The following is a 27,185-nucleotide window of genomic DNA, read 5'->3' as shown; positions in this document are numbered from 1 at the left end:
CTAAGAGCCATTAAAAACAGATCTTTAAGGTGTGGTGAGAGAACTGCATGTTTCAAATATGAGCAGCACAACACACCCAGAAGGTGTGCACTGGCAATCATCACCTCCTGCCCTGCATCCCTTTATCATCCACGTGGCAATGAGGCAGCACACAAAGGCTCCTGTAAACTGTCATTAAAGGCTTTTAACTCCATGGAAGCAGGAGGAAAAAGTGCCACACCTCCATATGCTTCCCAACAGAGCTTTCTTTAAATGTGTGTAGAAGGTGGAAACAGCACATTATTCTGTTGTTCACTCATGTTATAAAAATACTATTTCTCCTATAAACTAGGAAGAAAAAAGCCATTCATTTTAGAACATATGATGAACATTTACCTTGACTTGCTTTCCAAGTGCAACCAAATAAACTCAACTGGTAAATGCTGCAAAAAGATTTTTCAGCCTCTCAGAATTCACACATAAAGGTGCTTTGGTTTTGCCTTCCTGTAAAGTTTAGGGAGAAAAAAAAGGTAAATAAATAAAGGCTTTAACTGCAAAAAGCCTGGGGTTCTCATTGAGATTCAAATGCAGAGTATCATGTATGTTAAAGATCTTTGGGCAACATGCACTAACTGCAAAGCTGAGAATTTGAAAGAATTAAGTTCACTCTCTAACATTATCTTACAGACATTCCCTTTCACAATTTTTTTTGTTAGATACTTGAAAATGCTTTGGTTTACTCTGCTTTACACGTGGCTGGGGAGACTCTTCCTGCATTTCTGGAAGGACAAATGCTTACATCAATCTAGTGCTCCCTCTCTTGGCAACTGAACAAGGTGCAGTCGCTGCAGCCACAGCTCCCTCCCGAGACAAGAAGGAAGAAAAAAGTTACAACAATTCATCAGCATGATTATAACATTTCTAAGCATTCAGAAGTGGGCAGCTCTTCAGATTATGAAAACGGAATGGTATGGCAAGGCTCTGTTTAAGTAGCTAAGATAATTTTAACAGTTTCTTGATTAAGAAAACCTGAAGCTGACAGTTGCACCCCTTCCTAAACTATTTCACTGTACTCACTCACATTTTGCTCAGCTTGTTTTCCCAATTTTCTTCAGCAGCTGATTTTCAAAAACCAGCATTTTGCTGCTTCAGGACTCCAATTAAAAGCTCTTTAGCTAAAAGCTCATTTATTAAACCTCTGTAGACAACCACGAACATGTCTGTACAGCAAGTTTACATGAAGGACGATGCTACAAAAGATACAGTGGCAATTAAAACAGACCCACATAAATAATTTATAAAAATACTTGAAATGGTGAAAATAGCACTGTAATCCCCAATTATTTTCTTCCAATTGTCAGGACTTCGATGTGGGAAATCTTAACATCAGACCTTTTTAAAAACATTCAGAATATATTAAACTTATCTACAGGATAATTAGCAAAATGTAGAAAGTATAGATTATTGTACAAAGGACAGATATTAAAAAAATCACCAATCCACCTGAAACTCAAGGACAATATAAAACTTAGCCAAAATAATGAACACCAAACCACAAACTCTGCATTTTAGAGTCTCGAGTATTGGCAAATAAAATGGTCTTAACAAATCATCAGTCCTGTTATTCCTCAGTGGAAGCTTGCAATTTGGGAAAATTCTACATTTTCTGGCTGCATTGGTGGTCCTGGTCAAGATGGAAACCTGCACTGACTTCAATACCAAGGAAGAATAGGGCAGACCTGCATTTGTCAAGATTTTCTCTTTTCGATAAGGTGAGGGAGATTATCTGAATTTGTAAAACTGGTGGGGAAACAGAAGGGATTTGGATATAAGAAAACAAAAGACCAGTTAAGATTTAAGTCTTTTTCTTTTGCTGGTTCCTTGGGGAATTTTTTAACAGGCTTCTTATCCGTAGATAAACCCCAGTTGATTCTGCCATATTTTCAAACTCAAATGGTGTGATGCCTGCAGCAAACTTGCTCATGTCAGGAACAAGTCCAGATTTTTTCACAGATGATCCAGTGCTTGTGGGCACTTTATTACCACCTGTGTTTTCCTCCTCATTAACCTCAGGGTTGGCAGCAGGCAGGGTGTCATCCAGCAGGCCTTCAGAAACTGCATTATCAGGATTTTCCTTTAAGTCAAGCAAACTTTCCTCTAGATTGGGACTGGTTAGAGAACGTTCATTTTCTGGGATCTGCTCACTGACGTCAGAAAACTCTGTTTCCACTGAGATCACTTTCTCAGGTGACCTGACTTCTGCAACGAGATCTGCTTCATTCCTGGCTGGTGATGATGTCAGGGAATTCCCAGTTAAAGGTGTGTCAACAGGAATATCAGAGTCACTGTTTGTGCTCTCTGCCTGCTCCAGCGCTGCCCAGATTAACCTCTGCTGCTCCTCCAGCTCCTCCAGGGTCAGTGTGTCCTCATCCATCACTGAGTCCACTATTTTGGGCTGAGGACTGTCACTGGCAGAGTTTGGTGGTGGGGTAGTCCTAGGGAGGGGAGAGTGGGTGGGTGTGGAAGGCTGAGGGGGTGTGAGTGGGGGTGTTCCTCGGGGCACAGGTGGAGGAGTGGACATGGATGGAGATCCAGGTGGCAAAGGAGGTTGGAATTGAAAACTGTTGGGAGTTTGAGATCTCTGTGCTCCTTCCAGATCTACAAAGAGATTAAAAGACACCTTTGAGAACCTGAAATCTGACTAGGACAAGATTCAAAGTGCCAGTGTTCTGATTAACTACCAGATTTATGTTTTCTCATCCTTGGTTTTCAGCTGAGACAGAACAGGCTTTGTGAGGCGTTTCGTATCCACCAAAGCTATCTTTTCTGAGATTTTAACTCTGCCAGCCATTCAAGAAAAAAAATTACTTTTGAAGTTATTAAGAACAAACCCATTCCACTCCGAGACACACTGAAGGATTCCTCATGGCAGATTTCAAAAGGAAAGCCAGAAGTTTCTCCAGCTGTTCTAACACTTAACACTGAATCCTCCTTAGAGTTTGCCTCATTTTTAAGAAGCTGTAAGCTTGCAAATTTATGTTATTTCATCCAAATATTTAGGGATTTGGGGGTCTTAACAGAAGTTTCTTTAGGATGCTCCTGGAGTAAAGAGGTCAGAATTTTTAACTTAACATTGCAATTGCTCTGAGCACACCTGACACCTCCTGTTTAGTATTACAAGATATAAAAACCACAGTGACAATCACAGCAAATGCCACTGCAGTAGGACACTGCTGGTTCTGTCAACACTGCCTTTAATTACCACCAAAATACTAACACATTGGCTTCTCCTTTTAACTCTCACATTTCAACTCAGAGCAAGTTATTTTGAAAATAAAATTTGAAACTAGGAAAAACAAAAATCAGAGTGACTGTACCAGAGTCCAGGTCCATGTCAGCTGCTGCTACCTCTGAAGTGTCTTCTCTTGGTCGTTTGGAATGACGAGACTTTGACTGAGGAGCAGCCCTTTTGCTGCTGGATTTTGGACTCGGCTGCAGAGAAATCATTCACAAAACCAAAAAGAATTAGTATTATACTGTACAAAGTAACATTTCCAGCTGTAAGAATTAAAGCAATTTTGTAACTGCAATCATTTGGGTACCCAGTGTGTAAACAGACACTGACATTTGAGGGATGCCATGGAAACCAAGCTTCTCATTTATAAGGGTAATCTGGAACTCCAGGCTGTGTAAATTCATAGCAATTTTTTTCCACACTGCTTACAAATCTTTGCACAACAGGGATCTGCTTATATTAAGTGAAATAACAGAATTAATTTTAAACATGAAGCCATTTTTTTTTAAAGCAGATAAGCCAGATGAGCATTTCACCCTCACTAGGTCAATAAAAAGTCTGCCCTCTTGTGCAGAAAGAAGATAAAAGCGAGAAATCATCATGACCTATACTAACTAAAAGACATTGTTTTTTTTAAAACAAGGAGATATATTCACCTCCTGATAATTAGAAAGGTAGTGAGCAAAAACATCCTTCTGTTGAGATGGCTGCATGGGGATGGAACCAAACATCTGCCACTCCTACAACAAAAAGAAAAAAAAAGAGAAAAGAGAAATAATGTTGCATATGATTGGTTAATAACACTGAATGAAAAAACATTAAATGGGCAAATGTAAAGGTGTAAATGCACAAGTGCTTCTTTTTAATGCTCAGGCATTCAGAGCAGTGATGGAATTCACTGATAGGAGGTTAAAATGCTTTTGAAGATCAAAGTGCAGCACTCACAGGAGATTTCTTTGGTGCTCTGTATTTAAAAGGGCACCCACTATGTGGCTCTTCTGCTATGACTCGTTTAATTCCAGCTGTTACAGAGCTTTGCAGAAGTCGTGCACTGGTCTGATGTAATTTTTTGTGATAAAAATTATAATAATGGAAACACCACAGTGATTTTCATATTCCAAGAACATTCAGAAAATTTACATGTAAGGAAAAATCAGCCATTCATGTGTGAAGCTTTGTGTTTAAAAAACACCAAACTATCCTTCCAGGCTCCTGTTGGTCTCATAATGGAAATAATGCCCACAGAAGCACTGTCAGACCCTAGCACAAGAATCATGACAAGTATCAGCTGTCACATTACTTACAACCCCCAGCCCCAAAGCAAGGGCTTAAAAAGAAGAGACTCTTAAAAGGGAATTGTCAGAAGCAGATATAAAACATTAACTCTGGGCTAAAAGCAATTCCTGTCACTCAGCACATTGTTCAGAAGGCAGAGAACAGCTACTTACATCTGGGATGCCACTGGGAGTGGATATATTAAAACCTGGGTAATTTACCAACTTGGACACATCATAAGTGATACGTTTGGGCTGGGGAGAGCCCTCATCTTCTGCTTCAACTTCACCTATAATGCAATGGAATTTAATTATTACTGATGTTAATTAAGAACACCACTGAAAAAATCCACAGGATTTAAGAACAGGAGTTTGGAATGAAAGTATTGATAGAAGGTTTTTGAAATCCAGAGAGGCAGGAACAGTGACCAAATCCATCAGATACATGGATGAAACCTCCCCAGAAACCTAACTGGGTATTCCTACACAACTGCTCTTCATGTACCACTGCCACCCTCAGAATCTGGCATCAGGACTGTTGGATGCAGCAAAAAAAATGGTCATTAGCAAAAAGCTGGTCAATTACTTCAGTTAGGTTCCAAGAAATGCGTTGTTTGCTTACTGGTGGTTTTGCTCCTGTGTAAGAGCAATTTATTGAGGACTATGGCTTCTTCCATGAAAAATAAGAGAAAAAGGGAGAGGAAATTGGACAAGAAGAGATTTGCAAGTCTTGCAATTTCACAACTCCAAGTTCTAAGAGTGAAATCCCACTGACAGTTTCCCATCTTTGCAACACAACCATTATGGAATTTGTTTTGTTTTTACATGAATAAAACAACTTGATTTGCAATTTTTTCACCCTTCCACGAGGGAGATGAAGGTTTACAAACCAGTCACTTCATTATCTCCTGAGGAGGATGCAGCCAACACACAGATCCTCATCAAAGCTGCATCCCAGCCCCACAGTGCTCACCTTTGCCATCATACAGAGCCAGTCCTGAGTGCTCCATCTCAGCCTCCTTGAGCCAGCCCGGGGGGTAGCCCAGCTGCCGCATGCGGTAAATGAACGGGGGCAGGCTCTTGTCTGTCACACCGAGGGCATCCTGAAGGACCCCACTAAGCCAAGAAAACAAACAGAAAGCAAAATGTCATCCAGAAAAATCCCTTCATTGGTGACAAAAGGAATATTTTGTGGAGTTCTCAGCTGTCAAAGTAAAATAGCTGAGTTGTAGCTCAAAGTGTGTTGCATTTCCACCCGAGACATAAATGAAATCAGATCTGATATTAAACAGAACTTTTTGCCTTGCTGATATGCTTAAACACTTTATTAGATTTACTTCTACACCAAGAATAACATACTTGACCTACTGCTTCTGACTCATGGCCTTGACTGCAGCTATCAACAGGAAGGGTGGACCTTGACACTGAATTTACTGGTGATTTTTTTGGAGACTGCCACACAATACTTTGATTTCTCTGAACATTTTGAACAGAGAGGAAGGGACACTCAAAGCTCAAAATCTGCAGACTTTTGAATACATTTTTAGTAGGAACATAATACAATTTGAGAAGTCAAAGAGAAATATTTATCACCCTGCATTAGAGAAAGGGTAGGACTATCAAGCTAGCAGTTTTCATTTGAAAGATATGTCTACAATTTATTGAAATCCTATTTAACAAATTCTAACACAATAGGAAAGAGCAGCAGGTGGACTTAAAAAACTGGCAATTAAAATCTGGCACTCCAAAGGCAGAAGATGTATTCCAGAAAAGCAAATGGAAAGAAAAGAGATACCTAATTACTCCTGGCTTAAATTTTCCAAACCTCTCTTCTACTTCTTCTGCATGGTAACGCTGCTGAAAATTCTGATTGCTCGAATCACCACAAGCTTCCAAAAACTCCTTTCTCTTCTCATTTATACGAGCTGCATTTCGTGGCTTAAAGATAATACAATTGGGAAGTTTAGAGTTGGACAACTCACAATTTATGCACTCCTTCACCCAACACAAAGCTTGGAGAGCAGCAGTCTTTGGAATACTGGTGACTTTACCTTTGGGCAGTCCTTCATTTGATGGTCTTCAGAACCACAATTGAAACAATGAGGTTTGGGCCTGCTTGAAAAATGCACAACAAATTAAACCTGAAAACAACTCTTCAGTGTTAAATAGACCTAATTATTTTCATTCTTGACAGATTTTAAGGTTTAGACTTGAGAAAGACAAAACCAAAAGCAAGGACAGCTGATGTCATGTGCTGTCTTCAGCTTCTTTTAAAATTTTATCAATCCTTAAATGGAGAATATTGTTGATTTCACAGTGCTAAGGAGAACACTGGAAAGGAGGAAAGGGCAGAGGGAAATAGGAAATGGTATCATCTGATCCCTTCCACAATACTGGGAATCAGTAGAAACAAACAGCAGAGCACAAACATTTCTTTGGAAAGTCCTGACCCACAGTTTCAAGTAATTCCTTTTGTGAAACTGCCCTGAAAACTTGGAATGGAACTGCAGCTGGCTTCAACTTGAATCTTCCTTGTAAATTTACACCATGGCAAGAAACATTTGCAATATTACTGGGTAAAATACCAAGATTTTAGAGGAAGATTTATTTTCTGAACATTCATTTTTACTGAATTAGGATGGGAACCAGAAGTGGAGACAAAAAGTGTGGCACAAGTCCAAGGTAAGTCCAGCTGGAAACTGAATTTCCTTCACTTCTGACTTCCCATAAAAACTACACCATCAACTCTCAGATCAGCCTGTCTTAAAAATCTATCAAATAAGTCGGACAGGAGCTGTTCTAGAGAACAGTAACCATGACACAACACCAGTGCAAAGATGACAAACCAAGCACTAAAAGACAAGAAACAGAAGAACTAAGTATAAAAATTCAGGAAGTTTTCACACAAGGACTTTAGGCCCTTCCTAAAGAAACTCAATAAAAAGACAAGATTCACTGACTGCAATGCTCAGCTCTGACTTATTTAATTTAAATTTAAATATTGCTCAAGTATTTCCAAGGGTTTATTAACTGGGCAATAATCACAGACTGCATCTGAACTTTTCAGCTCAAAACTTTACATTTAAGAATAATACAAACCTTTTGGGTTTTACTTGTATTTCTTGTCCATCTAGGGAGAGAATCTGGCTGAAAACTTGCTGATATCTTTAGATTTCAATAAGGAACTGCTACTGGATGAAGCAAAATTTCAATTTTGTTTAAAATACCAATGAACACTTAATAGTGCTTTGAACAGAACACTGACTTATCTGCATTAAGTTACAAATGGGTCCTTGATATGAAGTCCTGAGTACAACCTAAAAGATGGTACCTACTACAAAGCATTTGCTAAGATGAGCTTATGCTGTTTCCTCCTACAAATTTCTACCCAATACTTTATCAGCACTTGCTAAAACTACAACACTCTTGTTTACAGGCAGAAATTTCCAGATAATAATTCTGAAATGTTTCACAGTAATCTTATTAAACCACATCTTGATAGAGTTTCAAAATGACAGGTTCACTGAGAGCAGTACTTTGGTGGTTTAGAAGCCAGTGCCTGATGAACCATTTCACTCAGAATCACTTCAGCCACAATTGATGTAGCATTTAAAGAGAAATTCCCATTAGGCATCTACTTCCTTCACCCAGAGATTGGGAGATTGTAAATTTGCAATTTATGTTCAGATACAAGTAATTTTCTAACACTGACATGACCTTGATTACAAGATTAAGAACTGGATATTGCAGAAATGAACTCTGAAACTGCTCCTTGTCCTGGGTCTTTCCAGGACAGAAACAACACTGGAAACCAGGGGGGATGATGTCACTTGAGAAATTCCTTGTCCAGTTTCTTTTGTCATAGAAGACATCAGTATTAAAAAGCATTTCAACATTTCCCAGCTTCTTCAGCATTTCTCTCAATTCCACTTCTCAAACATTGGCTTTAATAAGCAATAAAGAACCAGCTTTAAAATGGATGCATGCTAAAAGCATACCATAATTAAATTTTAATATAAGACTTCCCCTCTAGCTCCCACATTTGGAAAAAAGCATTTCACAGCCTGTTTGAGCTTCCCAAACCCTTTTCTTCTCCCAGAGAGTGGATTTTATGGAGGGAGAATACTTATTCAATCTGCAATGAGCTGTCATTCCAAACCTGATTAGGGACTGGCCAAGGAAAGCCCAAAAGTCACAAGATGTATTTATGGGGATAAGGCATTCACTCTCAGGCTAGCAATCAGCAGGTCAATTATATCAAAATACTTATTTGTTTTGAATAAAAAAGCCATTAATGACTCATTAAATCACCCCATCTATAATGACTGGTATGGTTTTGCTAGAAACACACAATCCACTGAAGAGAATTTGAGTTCAATTTACCCACTGGAATTCTTTGGATTTGACACATGGAAAAAAGAAAGGTGTTTTAGCAAACAGGATACTTAGGTATTTCCCATCCTTCTGTCAGCTGTGGATTCTCATTTAAAATTGGCTGTCCCAGTTTATCGAGACAAAAATTGGTAAAATACAGAACACTTCCTACAACCTGTAGAAAAAAAGTCAGAGAATTGTCAGAAATGTGTCAGTATTTAGGTGAGATTGGTAGCATTTCTATAAATTTACACTGCTTCAAATACATCCAGGTTTTTTTCCCCCATTCTGTAAGAATTTACAATTCATACAAGCCCAAACCTGTATACATGAGATTTTTATTTTTTTTTTGCACTGCTGTAGCCCAAACATGCTGAATTTAAATTTAATTTATCAGTGTAATAACAGCAGTTAAGAGATCTTATTTTAATGGCAGTGTACACTGAATGTGGAGAGTGAAGAGTCAGACCTACCATGGAAGAGCACAGTCAAAAACTTACACTAAAAGCTTCTTTCACTTTTTTAGCAGAACTTGAGCTGGTTCCTTTACAGTCCTCTTCCAAAACAACGCTGGAGGGCTGACAGGAAAAGCAAAAATAAAAATAATTCACTTAAATCAACCTGAATGAGTGATGTAAAAGGCACAGAATGTGGGGTTCAGCTTCTCCCCTTTCACCAACAGCAGGATGGAGATGTCCACGTTCCCACAGCCCAACGCATGGCACAGCTCCTTTCTAAGGCTTTCTTGATGAGAAACACACTGCATAATTACATTTTCATTCTCATCAAAAAAGCTGAGGGAAAGATAGAGAGAAATGTGCCATTCCACACTTTCACTCAAAGTAAATGCTGAGTTAAGAATCAAAATTTTAAACTAGGAGGAGAAAGGGTAAATTTTCAGATTCTGTTGTTCATCTGCTTTCTTATATATACTTGGAGTTGGGCCAAACACTATCAGAAGAAGATACATTAAGATTTCTTCTTAATTATTTAAACTAACTTATTAATTTTTTTCACTGAAATTTCACTAGGGACAATTTTCAAGAAGCATTTTCATGGGCAGAAAGGATCTTTCCTTTCTCTTTATTTTTTGGAACAAACAGTTGTAAAACATTTGTTTGACATCTACTTAATTTGATTTTTGTCACTGTTTAACAGTGAAATATTTCAATATTCTCATTACAGAGATGGAGAAGCAGCAGTCTGTAACAACTTGAGTTTTAAAGTACCTGTGGCTTAGCATTCAAGTGTGATTTTTCTTGTTCACTTTTCTTCTGCTCTTCATATTTTTGAACTAAACTACAAATAAAATCTTCAATTTCTTGATGATATCGCCTGAAATTAAGTAGAGAGAGATGAAGACATGAGCAAGGCTGAAACAAAGGGCAGATATCTCTTCTCTTAAGCACTTATCATTCACTAAATAACTTAGAAAAGGGGAAAATCCAATTCTTTATTGCCCCTGTCTCACACCCACCAACACAAATGCAATCTGATATTCAAGAGCACAAGAGTGTGGCAAAAAATCAGCCCAGAGGCAGGGAAAGATTAATTTCTTCTATTTTACCCACAACATTCCTGAAATTCAAGGTGCTCTTCAGACTCACTCCAAGATCCTGGAAGTCTCCCTTCATTTCATGGTAAAAGCAGATATTGCTCATGAACAGAACTCCTGGCACACTGCCCATTATCCCTTCTCCCCTCCAAGCTTCAGTAGTTCATGTTATTGGATAAAATCTACATCCACAATTTGGGCACAGCACAGTTAGATCCAAACAAACAAAAAAGCTCCCATTTCCTGTCAGGATTGTTTTTTCATACTTACTTAGTAATGACATTGTTCATAAATAAAATCTGCAACAGAGGTCCATCAACTTTGGGGTTTTCCACGGAGATTCCACTGGAACAGCACAGAACACAGACAATGGGTACAGGAAATATTCCCCACCAGTTTTATCACAGCTCAGGCTGGGCCCCACAGGGGAAAGAAGGTTTGGTCAATATAAAAATCTGTATTTTTAAGTCCACTTAAACAGAAATTATCCTCTTGAGCAAAGCAGGTTGGTGTGAGGTGGAAGGAGAACAAAACATCCACCCAAACTACAGAAATATTTAATTCTGTATGAAGAGAATTCCCTTTCTGCTATTATAATTTCAATAAACTTACACAATCTCCTAACTAAGATTCATTCAACCATATGAAGTAATTTTTCCTCACTGCTGAACTTATACATCAAAACTGCTTCCCTGAAGACCAAGTGAGTTTCATTAAACAGATACACACAAATAAATAAAAGTTACAGCAACACCAACTGAGTTCCTGCTATTCAACTCCAAAAGACTTTTCAGGAACTGGAATGGCATTTTAGAAGCCCAACACCTGAACAGGGATTGGGACATGGAAACAAGATGTGGCAGATTGTTACCACAGACAGCTTTTATCTTACATAAACTGTATTTATATATACAATATAAACATCTTCTTTCTATATAGCTCATACAGTGTTTCAAGTCAGCATTAACATACCTAGGACGAGTCAGAATTCTCAGCTTCCTTTTAAGTTCCTGATGTAAACTTATTGTTAAGGACTATGATTTTCTTTGGAAGACACAAACCCACACCCAAAGCAAGCAAGAAAACACCGAGCAAGAATTTCACAGAACAACAAAAGGGGTTTCAGTCCTTCCCTTTCACTGCACAGGGATTATTTAAAAATCGACCTGTTGCTGGAGAAACACAAAAAATTGGAAAAAAGAAAAAAAAAAAAAAAAGAGGACTAGCTGTGACAATCCAAATAGTGCCATTCATTAAGTGCAATGATTATATTAACAGATTCATAGTATTTTATTTTATAAGTATCTGTGATCATCATGAAAAGAAAGGTAATGGCAGTCCGTATGTACTTGTAAATGGGAAATGAATCATAACACATTTCAGATTCCACTCTGCTGCAGCGGCAAACCCAAAAACCGTTTAGGAAACCTAACACAATTCAACTATTTGTGATTATCCGTAGCTGAGTTAGAAGGCAGAACGGAGGGATTCAGTGACAGCCGTTTCAACAGCCGGCCCCGCACCCCGGGGCCCGAGGCGGGCCCGGCCGCTCTGGGGATAAAAGTTTCAATGAAAACGTGCTCTGAGGAAGCCGGGGAGCACCAGGAGAGCTCCCCTCACCGCCCAGCTCATCCCTCTCGCCCTTGGAGCCCCGGCAGAGACCGAGGGTTCCTTCCCACAGCCCCCGGGGAGAAGCCGGAGTCCCCCTGAGGGCCGGGAGCGCCTGGCCCGGAAGGGAACCGGCAGCAGCGGCGCGCCCGCCTTCCCCGCCCCGGCGCGGGCCCTGCCTCTCCCGCCAGGATATTCTCCGCCCGCAGCCGCTGCACGGTCTCGTCGCGGTCGCGCAGCCGCTCGTAGAGCTGCAGCAGCGGGTCCGGCTCCTCCAGGGCGGGCGGCGAGGGCGGCCCGGGCTCGCCCTCCAGCTGCCCGAAGAGCTCGCGGTCCCCGAAGTCCACCTCCGCCGCCATCTTGGCCGCCGCAGGAAGGGCGGGGCGAGGGGCAAAGGGCGGCGGGAAACGCGGGGCGGGCGGGACGTCTCATGCAGCGGACTACAACTCCCAGCGTGCATCGGGGCGGCGGACCGCAGAGCTGATGCGCTGCGAGGCGCAATGCACGCTGGGAGGTGTAGGCGGCGGGGCGCTCAAGCTTCGCCGCAGCGCTTGCCGTACTCACAATGGAGGACGCGCTCCTGCCTCCAGAACCGGCACCGCTCCCGGTTTTGGAGATTTTCTTCCTCTTCTGAGAAGGGGAGAGCGGTGGAGAGAGATGAGGCAGCAGCAGCGTGCAGGACAAAAGTATTTGAAATAGGGTATCTGCAGCAAAGCCCCTCACTGTAATAGTTTAGGCAAATCCTACTTCAAAAGAACCAAAGCAAAACGTCCTTAAGTTTTCCTTTCTCTTAAATGGTTTATGGGAGTTTGGCCCAAAGGACAAATTACTATATGACCTTAGAGAAAAAAAATGTCTTTATTATTAACCAGTTTTTTTGCACTGGATTATGTGCCTATTGGCCCAGACCGCTAAATAACATCTACACAATGTTTCTTTCATGTTTCAAGAATTGAAAATAACTGTACAAGGTTAAAGTACAAAAGTACACAAGACAGTGGACACGAAATATCCATGTATGAGTTCTTCCCATCTGCTGCTTGGTTTGAAAAGTAGAACTTTAACTAAAAAATACTGTCCTCCTCTAGTTCTGTCAAGTTTAATGGAAGTGGGTATAACCTGATTACAACACTAACACCAGTATCACTAATCTGATATTTACAAAAAAAATTGTATTTTTCAATAAATTAAAGTCAATGCAACACCCATGCAAGCTAGAATGCTAGCTTTTTGGTGAACAAGGACCCAACATGTGAACAAGAACCTTCCACAGTCTCAAACTTCAAAACAGCCTTTTTTGTTTGTGTTTTTTTTTTCATTTTTCAAACTGCATCCATTCCTCGCATGGAAGATGTGAACCCCAATCCCATTCCTCTTTGTGTGTGAGTCTGTGATCTCGCCATTTCATACTGTGCATCCAGATTTCTGAACACCTCCTCCTGCTGCTTCAGGGTTTTGTAACTCTCCTCATCCACGGAGCTGCAGCCAGCTTCATCCTCGCTCTGGAAATACAACACAAACATCAGCTCTGGGCAAGTGAGGTTCACAAATTCTTACAAGAGTAAGAGTTCAAGTATTTGCATTTATTGCTGCAACATTCTAGTACAGATCTTCTCTCTCAAGAAACACATAGGCCTTCACCCAGTTGATTCTTGAATTAAATTGAAGTTTAGATGCTGCTTTTGAGCTTAAAAAATACTTAAAAGCTCTCAACTGCATCAGGTTAACTTAAAATCTTTACTGGGTAAGATACACTAAAATACAAAGTGAAATCATTATCTTGCAATTAATAATCTTAATTAAATATTCAGAATTCTTTACCTTAATGCCCATCAGTTTTCTGAATTTAACATTTTGGTCCTTGTTTCCAAAATTTAGTTTTTCCCATATTTCTGCAGACTGTGATTTATCCTGTTCAGATTAAAAAAACAAAAAATAAAGTGTCACCTTTTTACATAAGATTCCATTAATAGCACAATAGAGCAGCAAGCAAAGGAGCAGTGCTAGAGACAAACCCATTCTGTACCAGAGCTGGAAGTAAAAGGTTTCCAAGTCTGACATTCCTCCTCAAGCATCCTCACAGGAGCTCCTTGGGAGTGAAACCTTCCTAACCATAATATTCAAAACTCAGATATGTTCCTTCCTTTGGCATTTCCAAAGGTCTGGAAGCTTGGTTGGAATTCAGGTTTGAAGTAAATTATGGAAAAATGAATTTTTTTATTGCAACTGATTGATACACAGCACAATTCAGGAAGAACTGCCCAGAGAGCCCTCAGGGTTATCCTGCCCTCCCTTTTGTCTCCCACCATTGCCATGGAAACTGGTTTGTTTTTCACATCTTAGGGAACAGCCTGTAAAGGTAAGGGAGCTTGTTGTGTAACTGCTGCAAGATGGAAACCAGCCTAACAAAAACCTCTGTACCACAGGAATAAAAGACAAAAATACAAATATTAAAGTGGCCATTTTTTCCACAGTATCAGCAGGCAAAAGCTCTACTGAAATCCAGCAACTTTCTGAGACAGCAATTGCCACAGGGGCCTTTCTTACTTCACTAATGGCAAAGGCATTTGACAGAGCACAAAAGCCTGAAGCATTATTTGCATTCATGAGTCTTGTTAGGGTTAATATTGCTTTACTCTGCTCCTGAAAAGTTACCAGCAAGGTCAACAGACTTGCCTTTGAAATTTGCATTTGGAGAGGACACAAGCATCACATGAGAAATCTCTGCAGTCCCAGAAAAGAGGGGTTATACACCCTATACCTCAGCCATCCCTTCCCAGTAAAGGGGGACCATCTGGGTTTGATGTTTAGTTGCAAGCTCTAGGTAAACTCACAAAAATAACACTAAGATCCAATTATACCTCTGAAACTTTATGACATTGAGGGTTCCCTTGAGTCTTGTGTCACAACCATTATCACTGAAGCACTAATTATCTTAGTCCTTTCACTCCTAAATCACAGGATATTCTGAGTTGGAACTGACCACAAGGATCATCGAAGTCCAACTCCTAGCTTTACTGAAGTTTTATTCCAGGCTGATATTAAAATTTGCTAAGAAATATGAAAACTGGAAAAACACTGATCAGCATCCTTAAACTGAGTGCAGGATATCCCCAAACAAGTTGATGAAGGTAAGAAAAGCCAACATTACCCCCTCCTTTTTGCCTTGCCAAAGCATCTTCCGCTTTTTCTCTTGCTCAGCAAATTTCATGGGGTTCACTGCTGCTGGGTTGTAATAGCTGGGCACAGCTATGCCAGTCTCTGCCAGGGCCTTGGCCTGGAGCGCTGCCATCTGAGCTGCCATGGCAATCTGAGGGGTCACCTGTGTCCCCGAGGCCAGCAGAGCGGCGACGTTGATGACGGAGCCTCCCGTGGCTGCGGCCGCTGAGGAACAAAGGGAACTTGCCAGAAAGAACTTTGGGAAAAACCCCAACACACACACAAAACCCAGCCACCAACCTGCCCCAGAACAAAACAAAAAAAGCCAAACCCCTCAAACACTTCCCTTCAATAGAAGTGGAAGCGCACAGATAACAAGTGAATGATAAAATACACGTGATTTCTCAACTAAGGAATATGTCCCCAGGAGTTTTAGTAAAACAGAAACTACAAGTGAAACTAATGCACTTTGTGGTTCTAAATACCCCTGAGCAAACAGCAACCCAATGGCCATCATGAAATCACTTAACAGCCAAACATACAACATTTTTCTTGTACACTCAGCAAGTAATAAGAAATCCCAATCATTTTTGTTGGGTTTTGTTTCTTTTTTTTTGGTTTTTTCAAACATTTCCTAGTTCTTGTTTTTCTTATTAACAATTCCATAAAGACAACCTGCCCATCTGTTGGATAAGACTGCAACATAACATAAACCTATCTTCCACTCATACTACTACTCAGGAATTCCTCTAATACACATGCACTACCTGCAGCCATTTCCTGTTGCTTCTGTTTTTCAACCATTTCCTTCTCTCTCTGTTCTTGCAATTTCTTTGCTCTTTCCAGCCTAGAGAGATACATGAAAATAAAAATATTTAGACATGCAAAATCAACATCAGGAGCTTATTCATGTCACGTATCATTCAAATCACCACAGTTTCTGACCTTCTGGCTAAGGCTTCCTGTGCATCCATAGCTGTGTTTCGTCCCCGGAAAGGCGGCGGGCTCGGACTCCGGCTGTGGCTCCTGCTGAACCTTCGGGGCTTTTCAATTCTCTTCTTTCGCTCTCTGTAACCAAATTTAACAGTTGCTAAAACAATGAAGGTACACATGCAGCTTAATATTTCATAAAGTATTTGATCACAGCATTGAAAATTTATACTTTATGATTCATTTGGGAGCTCTCAAGAAAAGCTTTCAGAGAGTTTATATTGCAACAGTCGCCTTGTAAGAACACAGAGCTAAAACTGAAGATTTCCAGCTGTAACAGAATGTGCAATTCTGGGTATTCATTTACCCTCCCATACTCAGTGTACAGAACAAATAGATCTGCTCTAGAGATTCTAAATCCTAAGGAAAACTATCTAATTTCTGGTAAAAATTGCAAGAGAACTTGAATGAATCAAGCTAGAAGAATGTTTTAAAACCATAAGAGACCTCAAAGCACTGTAATTATGCTAATAAGAAGCATTTTGAAGAGGCTCCATTTAAGAAGTGGAATAGTACTTCAGGAAATTACTATTACTCTCCCCTCTGTATCCTCTTCCCTAAATGTGCTTTGAGGGACTGACTCTATTAAGCTGAACATCTGATTTGTCTTGAGTTTCTGTTGGGAAGAGAACTCTGAAGCAGCTCCATACCTGCAGCCTGACCATCTGAAAAGAACCCAGTTAAAACGTATTTTTAAGCAAAATACCAAAACATTCAGTTCAACTCTTCTTCCTTCTAATAACCTTCCTTCTTCTTCCTACTAACCTTCTCCCCACCTCCTTTGAAGCAAGAGACATTGTTAGGACATCTGTACCTAATCCCATCTAAACAACAGCTACCCAAAACACACATAAAAAGTGCTATTAGCAGCAGTTCTCTGTGCCAGGATCATCACTATCTGCAGTACAAGAGATAAGGGTTTATCCCAATTTAAGCCTCTGACTCTGGTGTTCCAAACAAAGAAGCCACAGACACTGGAAGCGCTCATCAAAGGTTAATTCACAGGAGATATCACTCACACTTTTTGCAGATTTGCCATAACCAGTAAGTTGAGATGCACAGAGGTGTTTCTGTAATTTTTTAACTCAAATGTTATTATCACTCATTTGGGGCAACAGCTAACTGGGGATAATGGCTAACTTGACAACAGCTACTTTCCATGGCATTCAGATATTCTCTTCTGTTTGCAACCTGGGCAGCATCTATAAACATCATGAAATGCAGACTGAAGTTACAAAAAGATCCTTGTTTACATGACAAATCTGGTAGAATACAAAGGAGGCAAGACTTATCTTTTCAGAGAAGATGACAAGATGCAGATTCAGGCACTGGGAAGTGACAGATCTGCATTCCTGAGATAAGATGTAATGCCTGTTTCAAAGATACCTTCATTTTTCCCCGTGCTGACTATTGTTGTTTGGTCTTGTCTTTGGTCTGTGATGCTTTATTGCACTGGTAAACATCAAGGAAATAAATATTTGAGCTTTTGTATTGAAGTATTTTCATTTGAAACAAGCAGCTGCTGTCATGTTTTCCACCTAGCACTTAATCAGAGCCAGACCACTAAAGAATTGCCAGGAGGTTTTATGCACTCACAAACCAAAAGATTGCTTTAAATGCCCATGAGAACAAATCCCCTGAAAATCTCAGTTTGAGATTATGCAAAGAACCATCAAGAGAAGGTCAAGCTCTGCTTTTACAAGTGCTTCTGTCACAGCCTGCTCACTGTAACACAACAAAAACTGCATGTCAGGAATGAGGGAATTCCCTTCATAGGTAAGTTTTAACACGTAGACTTCCACATCACATTTTTCTGGCTTGTACAGAGTTTGCCTTGAGGACTGCCCCATAAGTCACCTTCTTTTCTAGGCTTTTTCTGAGTCCTGAACTTGATGAAGTGCTCTAGCTCCAGATAAACACTAATGCCTCATTTACTTCCATTCTCTAGGATTTGTGAGACACAAAACACAACTTAAAACAAAAGGATTCTTGCAGTATGTCCACCAGCATCCCACAAGGCCTGTTTCCAGCTGGAGAAATTCCTAAGCTGCGACTATCCCTTACTTTTTTCTTCCCACATTTCATGTTCTGTTTCAGGTAATTTGAATTCCACTGCAGAAGCCAAAATCTGTTCTGGGACATGAAGTTTTCATGGGGCCAATACACACAATGTTCAAAGTGACTTTTAAACAGACCACATTACCTACAATAACTGGAAAAAAAGGGGAGCTGAAGCCTTGCACAACATGCTGAATGTAGCTTAAATACCATCCATTAAATACAAGTAACTGTACCAACTGCAGACCCAGCTCTACTCACCCCAGCTCAATGTTTGGTAGAAAGTGCATGTCAAAAACATGACACAAACCAGGTAATTCAACTACTTCTCCAGAAAGGTAAGTCTTCTGAACACTTTCACAAGGGATGTTGTAGCATTACACGAGTGTGATGGTTACGACTCCAATGTTCCACTGTAATGCTGAGTAGTCATAACCAGTCATAGAACAATTAAAAATATTCTGGTGAAAACACTATTAAGAGAACTGGAACAGTCAACACTTTCTAGCAGCTCTGCAGGGACACTGATTTTCATTCAAACTACTTTCAACAAAACATCTGTAGCAGTCATTAAGTTGCATTTCAGCATCACCACTGAAAAAATCCTACAGGGCATTAAGAATGCAAAGGTGATACAGAGACTCCACACCAAAATACTGAATGCATTATCACTACTGAAAAAATTAACTTTTATACAGTGATGAAAATGGCAGCTCCAGCACATCCCAGGTGAGGTATGGAAACTCAACTCTGTCAAACAGACCCAGACCAAGCCAGTATGTGTCTAGATCAAGTGCTTCTAGAATTTAAGGAAGAAATCAAAGCACTCGGGGAGAAAAATTAATGTGATAAATATTCTCAAGCTGCACTTGACAAGGAGGAGCTGGTAATCACTAACACTGAAGAGTACATTCATACCAGAAATAATCCATCTGAACCAAAATTTATCTTAACATCACACCAATTGCAACTTCACAGAAAAATCAAGTCAACTTTGTGGAGCTGATCAGAATGATCTATGTATCTGCTCTGACAGCCAATGATTCCCAGTTAAACTTTCCTTGTATCATATGTACACAAACTGAAGGGATAAATACAACAGTATGCCAACCACGCTACTATTGTATCAAACACAGGAAAAGGTCACCTGTAACTTACTGTACACTTCTTCCCACTTAAATACTATTGCAAACAAGAAGTTACACTATGAAAAGCCAAGAGCCTGAGACACTTCAGCTGTCTGGGACAAACGTTTCCGTAAGACCAAGCAAACCACCCAATCCTGAACCTGCTCTAAGTACTGGTGAGAAAAAGCCAAACACATTTAATTGCAATGAACAGACATGAACTGGTAAACCCATCACATCAGCCCACCACAGAATGTCCAACCAAACATCACCATGTATAGGGAAGGTAACACCTACCTGCTTCTGCTCCTAGATCTGCTTTTACTTCTGCTTCTGTGTCTGTGTCTAGATCTTGATCTAGAGCGAGATCTGATGCGTCGCTTTCTCTCTCTGCTGCGGGATCGGGATTTTTTCCTATCACGACTTCTACTACGATGACGTCTGAAACACACGCCCCGAATTCTTACACGTGTTCTCGTGCTCAATGCAGTTTGTACTTAAGAACTCACACATGGGTTCAGCACCACAGGGCAAAATGCATCAGGCAGAGTGGGGAGACTGCAAACTACACATGGAAATGCTCATGCCTAGAACAGGCTAAGCTGTAGGTGTAATGGATGAAATGGGAAAGGAACCAAAGCCCACCACCAGCTACAACTGAGCTGCAGAGTTCTGTAAATAACACACTCATGAACACTGCTATTTTTAGTTGTTCATTAAAGTATCCACCTCAAAATCAATACAAAGCCTAACTAATCTGATGCAGGAGTCTTAAATCCAAGGCAACACAACCCTACTCCTCTGCATGGTATTCTGAGACCTTTGGGAAGAGGCGAGTGCCCAAGTTTCAGCCTGTGAGCACCTCCAGTCCCTCAGCCTGCTATCAGCCAAAGCTTGTTCCTCACTCCCCTGTCTGCTGCACATCCCTCAGCTACCCAGGGAGAAGTTCTGCTGGCAGCAGCCTGCTTGGCCCAGGCAATTTTCCTACCCTCAGAACATGCTGAGTGGGCTACCAGGCAAGGAGGATTGGCCAGCACTCCTTCTGGAGGATGTCACTGTAAGGTGTATTTGCTTTCCTGTCACTGACAATAAAGTATATTTAATAATCTGTTTCATATTTTCTATACCAATTATAAATGTGAGACACATCCCTATATAAAGTCTTAGTGCAATTTTGTACTTTTATTTTGAAGTAATCTGCAAAATAACTATCTACAAATGCATTACCCAGTGAAGACTGAAACATGCAACATGAACTGATGCTTTACACTAGGCCAGGAATGGAACTCTACAATAATTCCAAACGTGGCTTTTGGAAATGCACTCACACAGCAATCACATGCAACAGCTTACCTTTCCCGAGACCTGGATCTGGAATGACTCCTCCCTCTGGATGACTTTCTGTCTTTGCGTTTATGCCTCTCCTCACCATTTTCAGATGAATTTAGGCTATCTCTTCCCTTGTCAGAAGAATGCTCTTTGTCATTGTGATCTTCAGATTTGTGCTTCTTGGAGGACTTCTCTTTGGATTCATGTCTTCTTGCCTGTTTTAAGAAGAAGTTGGTTCTTTCAGGAAAATAGTGCAACAAAGAGAGTTAGTATGGGTATCAGAAGATAAAAATGCTAAGTTGTGATGCAACATTAGTAACCTTAGGAGTGTGACTCAATCATGAGCCATGGCTGCTTTACCTAATGCCAACAACTACCCAAAATTGTAAATGCACACTATCATTTTTCCCCCTTTTTCCCTCCTCCCACTGTCTAGAAAGGATTTTTAAGGTATCCATCCAGGTATCTTTACAGTGCTTCCATGTAAGACTCACAGCATTGTAACAAAAAATCTGTCATTTTCAGTTACTGTCTCCATTCCAAGCACTTAGGTACTTATCTTAAAGAACCTGACAATTTATGAATATGCATATATATAAACACAGTTGCAGTGATTATTTAATATTTGCCTGAGCCTTCCATGTAGAAAGTTACTAAAATCCACACGTAGTTCCAGACAAACTATTTTGCTTTTAGAACCAAAAAAATCTTCTAGTCATCATTAGGTAATTTTCTAGAGCAAAACTCTCTTCAGTAACTTCCAACAGTTTTTACAAAGCAAGGTGATAATTTACATGGCTGACATCCCATTTTTAGTATTTCAAATGAACATGCATCACTCAGACTTCCCACAGTAGTTTTAAATTACAGATATGCTGCTCCACTATACCGCAATTCCTTCCTGCAGTGCCTCTTAAAAAAAAAAAAAAAAAAAGATTCCTTTTTATAGCTGCAATGCCAAAAATATTTAGCAAGGTCAGGTCTGATTTTTGCCAGTACTTTCCTCAGAGACTAAGTTGTGACATCAACACCCTTTCTTAATATATCCAGTGTGTTTTGGAACCTTTCTGGCACAAAAGCATAGCCCACTTAAGTCTTATGTTTAAATACTGTTTTGCTCAAGTCACAAACTAAACATGATACATTCATTTTAGAAAAATCCCAATTATTCAGAAGTTGTTTGTTTGGTTTTCTTGCTTATCTAAATATGTTAACTATTCATAAAATCTTTTCTTCCATCAGAACACTCTCTCAAATAAGTCTGAAAAAGATGCCATAATTAGTTTATACCCATTTGCCCAAGCCTAATTCTTTATTAATATGTATCCGTTTCTAAATACATTTGATTATTGTACTTCAAGTAAGTAAAAATATTACATAATTTTCATGCTTTCACAGTATTTTACTCTTAGCTCCTTTAATAATCAGTTCTTACATCTGAGGTTACCTGTACAACTAATTTTAAGTATATATTTATATAAGTAGTTGTTCTCACATACATACTAAGAATTACTGATATTCAGCATTTAGTCTACCCAGAGCTTAATCTTGCAAATGAATGACAATAGTACATCTACTGTGGGAGATCATTTCTCATCTGTTCACTCTGCAAAACTTAAAAGCTGCTAAATAAATTGTGTAAGATTAGATCCAACAGCCTGGCAAAGCACTGGACAGGATTTTTAAACACATTTTTTAATAATTAAAGAGAGTCTTAAGAGTTTTTTTAATCACATTTTCCAGACACACACTTAGTAATAAAACCACCATTATATCCCATAACGGATTTAAGATATTTTTAAGGGAAATATGAGTTTGAATGACTAATAGTTACCTTATCATGAAGTAGGCTTATAATTTTGCTATCTGAGTCTGCAGCGTCTTCAGTTCAGTCTCTTCGCGCATTAGCACGCTGAGTATGATTTATTATAGAAATGTTATCATGTGAGCTAAACAATATATTATTCAATTTCACAAAAACTCGCCTAGATTTTTCTTTCCTCCTTTTTTTTTTTTTTTTTTTTTTTTTTTTTTTTTTTTTTTTTAACAGAGCTTCCATTGGAATGGGAGAAGGAGAAGTTCCTGACCCGGGTTTGAGGTTATAAAGTGCCTTATCTGTTCCAGCCTATTGCCCCACATGGCTTAAGCTTCTTTATGACTATTTCGATGCTCCTGCTTTGCTTGTTTCAGCTCTTCTCTGGTGTGTGAGCCAGTTATTTTTAAGGCATTATTGATGCTGTCTCTTCTCACTCCCCTATATATTCACACACTCACTTATTCATTTATTTTAAGAGACAGCCCTCTGAAATTTTTGCTGCTACTGTCACATTTCCAGCTGACTCAGCTTGTTTGTCAAGCTATGACAGCCTTTACAATTAAAGGATGCAATAAACAGAGCTCAGTGCGATGGCAAATTACTTTTAATACACCTAAGTAGACAGGTATGTATTATTCAAAGTCCTGACCACTGACCAGGAACAAGGCCACCCAAGGCTTTTGGATAATGGAAGCTCTGTAAAAGTGTTCAAGAATACCATTCTACTTCTCCACATGAACTCTCTCTTTTGGATGTTTCCACAAAAGTTTAAAAAAAAAAAAAAGAAAAAAAAAAAGAAAGAAATTAAGTTACTAGTTTCTGAAAGCATTTTCTATAAAACTATTACCTTGTCAACATGATGGCTGCAATCATGCTTCACTATGAAAGGCTCTCCATATCCATTTTTAAGCTTAAAGTTCTCAATTTCTTGTACTTACCATAAAGTCATTTATATAAGTTTACACATATGTGCATTACTACAAGATACTTTTTAAGATGTACAATTACCTAAACGCTACAAAGTGTTAATTACCTCTTTGCTTCTGCTCCGGCTTCTGTGTTTTCTTCCTTCAGTGTCTGGAGAAGAAAACATTTGCTGTCATTTGCCAAGATAAAGAGGAGATCACCTGCCTATAATCTTTCTAGCTCCTTTCAATTATTCCATCCTTTAAAGTCAAGATTTAAAAAACAAACAGCACTATTTGAGTATCTACTGCAGAAAGCAAACTCTGGCTGTTAGTTCCAGTGCTTTGCAATTATTTAAGCTATGACAGTGAAAAACTAACCCACATCATACTCCAATCATAACCTTGTTCTTGTTACAACTATGCAAAAGTATCCCACGGTCAACGCCTGTCTAACAAAGTGAAACCAAATGGGACAGTTTCCTGTTTGGTGTGGTCTGACTGTGTGATGTTCGCCTCAACACTGATAAGACCTTTTCCCTCAACAGTTTCAACATTCAGGATACACCCCAAAAGTTAGCAGATCCATTTTTTCCCCAATTCTAACAAGTTACTAGGGCTAAGTCTGCCTATTTTTCCCAAAATTAGTTCTGAGGGAATTCAGCTGCACAAGCAATTTGCTCCCATCAAGTCCGTACCTGACTTCCGTCTTCTCTCCCTTGACCGTGAGCGTGATCTCGAGTAATGATGCTTTGATGTTCTGGGAGAACTGGAGGCGTCTGATTGTTCCTTTTTCTTCTCTCTTTCTGGAGAGGATTTTTCTGGGACTACTCCATCTCGTTCTGTATCACTACCCTACAGAGAATTTGTAAGAAACAGAAGCTTAGGACTGAAAACCAAGAAAAAACCAATTTACCTCATGCTTCCTCTGAAGATATATCTACATTTTTTTTGGTAAAGACAATGCTGTGGTCACCCCATGCTTAGGCAAGAGCTTTATAGACCTGCAGTGAACTGTTTAACTGCATGCAGATTGATTTTTCAAGATTTTAATAAAGAGAACTGACATAAAGTTCACATTTTGCTCTCTCACTACATTAAACTGTACTTTACTTTTTCCATTTACTTCTGAGAGTATCAGTAACACTAAATTCTGAGGCAGAGTTTTCTCTAAATGGTGTTTGTAGGTCAGTCACTTTTTAGCATTTCCATGCCCAGGATTACTTAAGTTCAACGCTGTCCCAACAGATCTGAGTGACCAGTTTGGGCACAAAATTCCCAGAGAGTTCTGAAGCACGGAATGAACTCTGAAGGGAAATGCAGGAAGGTGCATTAGGGTTAGACAGCTCACTCTGGAATGAGGAAACACCTCATCAGTATCTCTGCAAAAAGATTTATTTGTAGGAGACTACACACAGGTCACTTACACCCGTTCCAAGATCACATTTTTACCAGATAATGAAAACCAAGATGTTCCCTCCACTCCTTCTAAACACTGATCTAGGAGGATTAAATAAAAAACCTGATTTTGTAAAATCAAAATATTCTGTGACTCAATGTGTGAACAAAACAGGAAAACCTCTCAAATGCTCATCTATATCCACTGCTTTGAAAATAAAGCAGCTACTTTGTCTTAAACCTCAACAGGTATTATAAATTGCCATTAATACACTGTGTGCTAATACCACACTTTCTTTATGACACCCTACAGGTAAATATTTGGATTTATGTTTCAGCTACTACTGTTTATATTGTGAAGTTATTTGAGAAGAACGAGAATATCAGCTAGGAGTGTAAATCGGGTGGGATTTAAAACACACTATCCAAGTGAAACTGAGCCCACTGCCACAATTTCCAAGGCTACCAATCTCATTATTTACCCAGTGCTGCTCGTTAGTGCCCTTGTGCTCTGCACCTGAGGGAAATCTCTGTGCTACAGAAAAAAAACCAGCAATTAAAAACCTGACAGAATTCACTGAGATTATTCCCAGTTCTCAGACTGGCACCTGGCTCAGTGTTACCTTGAATAAAGCTCTCACCTACACTTCACAGGAACCTCTAAATATAGTAGTAGAATCTTCAAGTGCAAGACCAAAGTACATAATTAAAGTCCTTTTACAGAAAAATGTACCTTACTCTTAACAGCGTAAGTTATATAACAAAAAAACCCCAAAATCATTATATAAGAATTAATTTTTCCCAGAAGTTTAAAGTCCTCCTGGCTCTGTTTCACCACTGATCAAACTTTCAAGACAAGAACTTTAACTAACAGATTAGACATCGCAAAACGCTTAAAGTCAGCTTTAAAAAGTTTTATCACTTTCCAGCCCTGTTTGTTTGTTACTTTGGGGGATTTTTTTTTGCACTCAAAACTATTTAACAACTTTTGAAAAAACTGACCACATCAGGTTAACTCTCTGATAACTCTTACTGAGTCTTCGAAACAATTCGAGGCGAAATATCTTTGTACACTACCAGATCACAAAATTTTTTCAGAGAAAATAAAACCACACTTAGACCCTGCTTGAACATGAAGGGCTGTGGTAACTACAGCAAAGGCGTTTCCCATCGATATTAACCATAAAAAGCAGGACGGGAGCGAATTAATTGAACGCAAAAAAGCCTGTGAACAAACACAAAGGGCGAAGAAAAGGAGAGAAAGGAAAATTTAGCACGGCACAGACACCAGATCGCTCCCCTCACAGGGAAGCTTCGCCCCACAGTCCCCACGAGAAACGCCAGTACGACCACAGCACTTCTCCCCAAAGCCATGCATCCACCAGGGCTCAGTCTTAGGGAGTCTTCTCCTTTCCCCAAGCCCTGAGGAACGAAACAGAAACTTCTGGAGACGGGGATTGAAGCGGTGGGCGCAGCGCGGCCGCCCCTCCCCGAGCCCATCATGGCGCCGCAGCCGAAGGCGCGGCGGGCGCCATTTTGTGCCTCCGCGCACACGGCTCCCGACCGGGCCCTCCCCGGCTCTGCCCCCCACAGCCCCTTCCCCGCCACCCTCGCCCCAAAATCCGGCAGCGACCGCCGCTCACCGCCATGACCGAGCGCCCGGGCCGCCGCCCCTCAGCAACGTCCTCGCAGGGCTCGACCTCCCTCGGCTGCGCGGCCAGAGCGATCGCGCGGCCCCGCCCGCCCGTCCCCACTGCGGGTGCCCGGATGTGGCGCTGGGGGGAGCGCGGGGGAGCGCGGTGCGTTATGGGCCGGGGAGGCGCCTTCGCATTCGCGGAAGTTTGGCCGCCAGCGGGACCCGTTGAGCCGGTCCTGTCTCCCGCCAAATTGAAACACGGGAGCGGCCGAGGGGGCGCGGTCAGGGGAGCGGGGGGACCCCGAGGGCACGGGAGTGTCACCGGTGAGGGGAGCGGGGGGACCCCGAGGGCACGGGAGTGTCACCGGTGAGGGGAGCGGGGGTCCCTCAGGGCACGGGAGTGTCACCGGTGAGGGGAGCGGGGGGACCGCGAGGGCACGGGAGTGTCACCGGTGAGGGAAGCGGGGGGACCCCGAGGGCTCGGGAGGGGACCGCGAGGGCACGGGAGTGTCACCGGTGAGGAGTCCCTCTGAAAACAGGGATGTCACCGGCCGCAGTGAGGGACGGGGGTCCCTGTGGGCAGGGGTTTGTCACCCCTGTCAGGGGCAGCGGTTCCCTGAGGGCAGGGGATGGGGGTCCCTGTGAGCAGGCGGTCCCTGCGGGCTGGGGTTTGTCAGCAGCA

General features: G+C 40.7%; 3 protein-coding genes across 9 annotated transcripts in view; 1 reads left to right on the top strand and 2 right to left on the bottom strand.

Moving 5' to 3' along the window:
* Nucleotides 1-1,147: 1,147 nt before the first annotated feature.
* On the bottom strand, nucleotides 1,148-12,465 carry ZCCHC8 (zinc finger CCHC-type containing 8). 5 transcript variants are annotated; one of them, XM_041488711.1, is made up of 14 exons: nucleotides 12,282-12,465; nucleotides 11,450-11,492; nucleotides 10,748-10,822; nucleotides 10,152-10,257; nucleotides 9,423-9,500; nucleotides 8,994-9,097; nucleotides 7,648-7,713; nucleotides 6,600-6,663; nucleotides 6,344-6,486; nucleotides 5,522-5,664; nucleotides 4,723-4,838; nucleotides 3,931-4,014; nucleotides 3,357-3,471; nucleotides 1,148-2,637 (listed from the first exon to the last, which is right to left on the bottom strand). In XM_041488711.1, the coding sequence occupies exons 1-14, from the start codon at nucleotides 12,442-12,444 to the stop codon at nucleotides 1,835-1,837; spliced, it is 2,103 nt and encodes a 700-aa protein (XP_041344645.1). In that variant the 5' UTR covers nucleotides 12,445-12,465; the 3' UTR covers nucleotides 1,148-1,834. The 5 variants fall into 5 exon arrangements, with proteins under 5 accessions (XP_041344645.1, XP_041344646.1, XP_041344649.1 ...); XM_041488712.1 differs by having other exon boundaries at nucleotides 6,600-6,660; XM_041488715.1 differs by lacking the exons at nucleotides 7,648-7,713; nucleotides 8,994-9,097; nucleotides 10,152-10,257; ... (1 more) ...; nucleotides 11,450-11,492; nucleotides 12,282-12,465 and having other exon boundaries at nucleotides 6,600-6,660; nucleotides 9,423-9,490.
* Nucleotides 12,466-12,924: 459 nt separating this feature from the next.
* Nucleotides 12,925-26,628, bottom strand: RSRC2 (arginine and serine rich coiled-coil 2). Of its 3 annotated transcripts, none has more exons than XM_041488291.1 (10): nucleotides 26,511-26,628; nucleotides 24,168-24,324; nucleotides 23,598-23,641; nucleotides 20,773-20,963; nucleotides 19,717-19,860; nucleotides 16,190-16,312; nucleotides 16,012-16,091; nucleotides 15,237-15,469; nucleotides 13,907-13,996; nucleotides 12,925-13,587 (listed from the first exon to the last, which is right to left on the bottom strand). In XM_041488291.1, the coding sequence occupies exons 1-10, from the start codon at nucleotides 26,514-26,516 to the stop codon at nucleotides 13,408-13,410; spliced, it is 1,248 nt and encodes a 415-aa protein (XP_041344225.1). In that variant the 5' UTR covers nucleotides 26,517-26,628; the 3' UTR covers nucleotides 12,925-13,407. The 3 variants fall into 3 exon arrangements, with proteins under 3 accessions (XP_041344225.1, XP_041344227.1, XP_041344226.1); XM_041488293.1 differs by lacking the exon at nucleotides 26,511-26,628 and adding an exon at nucleotides 22,583-22,660 and having other exon boundaries at nucleotides 20,773-20,985; nucleotides 24,168-24,265; XM_041488292.1 differs by lacking the exon at nucleotides 19,717-19,860.
* KNTC1 (kinetochore associated 1) overlaps nucleotides 26,515-27,185 on the top strand; it is a 30,777-nt gene continuing 30,106 nt past the window's right edge. The window contains 1 exon segment of the mRNA XM_041488300.1: nucleotides 26,515-26,784. Coding sequence (XP_041344234.1) covers nucleotides 26,515-26,784 — 270 coding nt within the window.

Source organism: Pyrgilauda ruficollis, unplaced genomic scaffold (assembly GCF_017590135.1).
Source record: "Pyrgilauda ruficollis isolate IOZ18807 unplaced genomic scaffold, ASM1759013v1 scaffold9, whole genome shotgun sequence".
NCBI lineage: Eukaryota > Metazoa > Chordata > Aves > Passeriformes > Passeridae > Pyrgilauda > Pyrgilauda ruficollis.
Note: the sequence above shows the minus strand (reverse complement) of the source record. Positions and strands in the feature narration are given on the sequence as shown.

What these genes read in the sequence shown, in the direction of transcription:
- RSRC2 (XM_041488291.1), bottom strand. An exon ending in AGATCTAGGAGCAGAAGCAG is followed by an intron (nt 16,313 to 19,716) that starts GTAGGTGTTACC and finishes ATTTGGTTACAG; the next exon opens with AGAGCGAAAGAAGAGAATTG. An exon ending in GAAAACTGATGGGCATTAAG is followed by an intron (nt 13,588 to 13,906) that starts GTAAAGAATTCT and finishes TTGTATTTCCAG; the next exon opens with AGCGAGGATGAAGCTGGCTG.
- ZCCHC8 (XM_041488711.1), bottom strand. Translation starts at nt 12,444, where the DNA reads ATGGCGGCGGAGGTGGACTTCGGGGACCGCGAGCTCTTCGGGCAGCTG. An exon ending in AAGTGAAAGAAGCTTTTAGT is followed by an intron (nt 9,098 to 9,422) that starts GTAAGTTTTTGA and finishes TTTTTTCTACAG; the next exon opens with GTTGTAGGAAGTGTTCTGTA. An exon ending in ATACAAGTAAAACCCAAAAG is followed by an intron (nt 6,664 to 7,647) that starts GTTTGTATTATT and finishes GCATTTTTCAAG; the next exon opens with CAGGCCCAAACCTCATTGTT.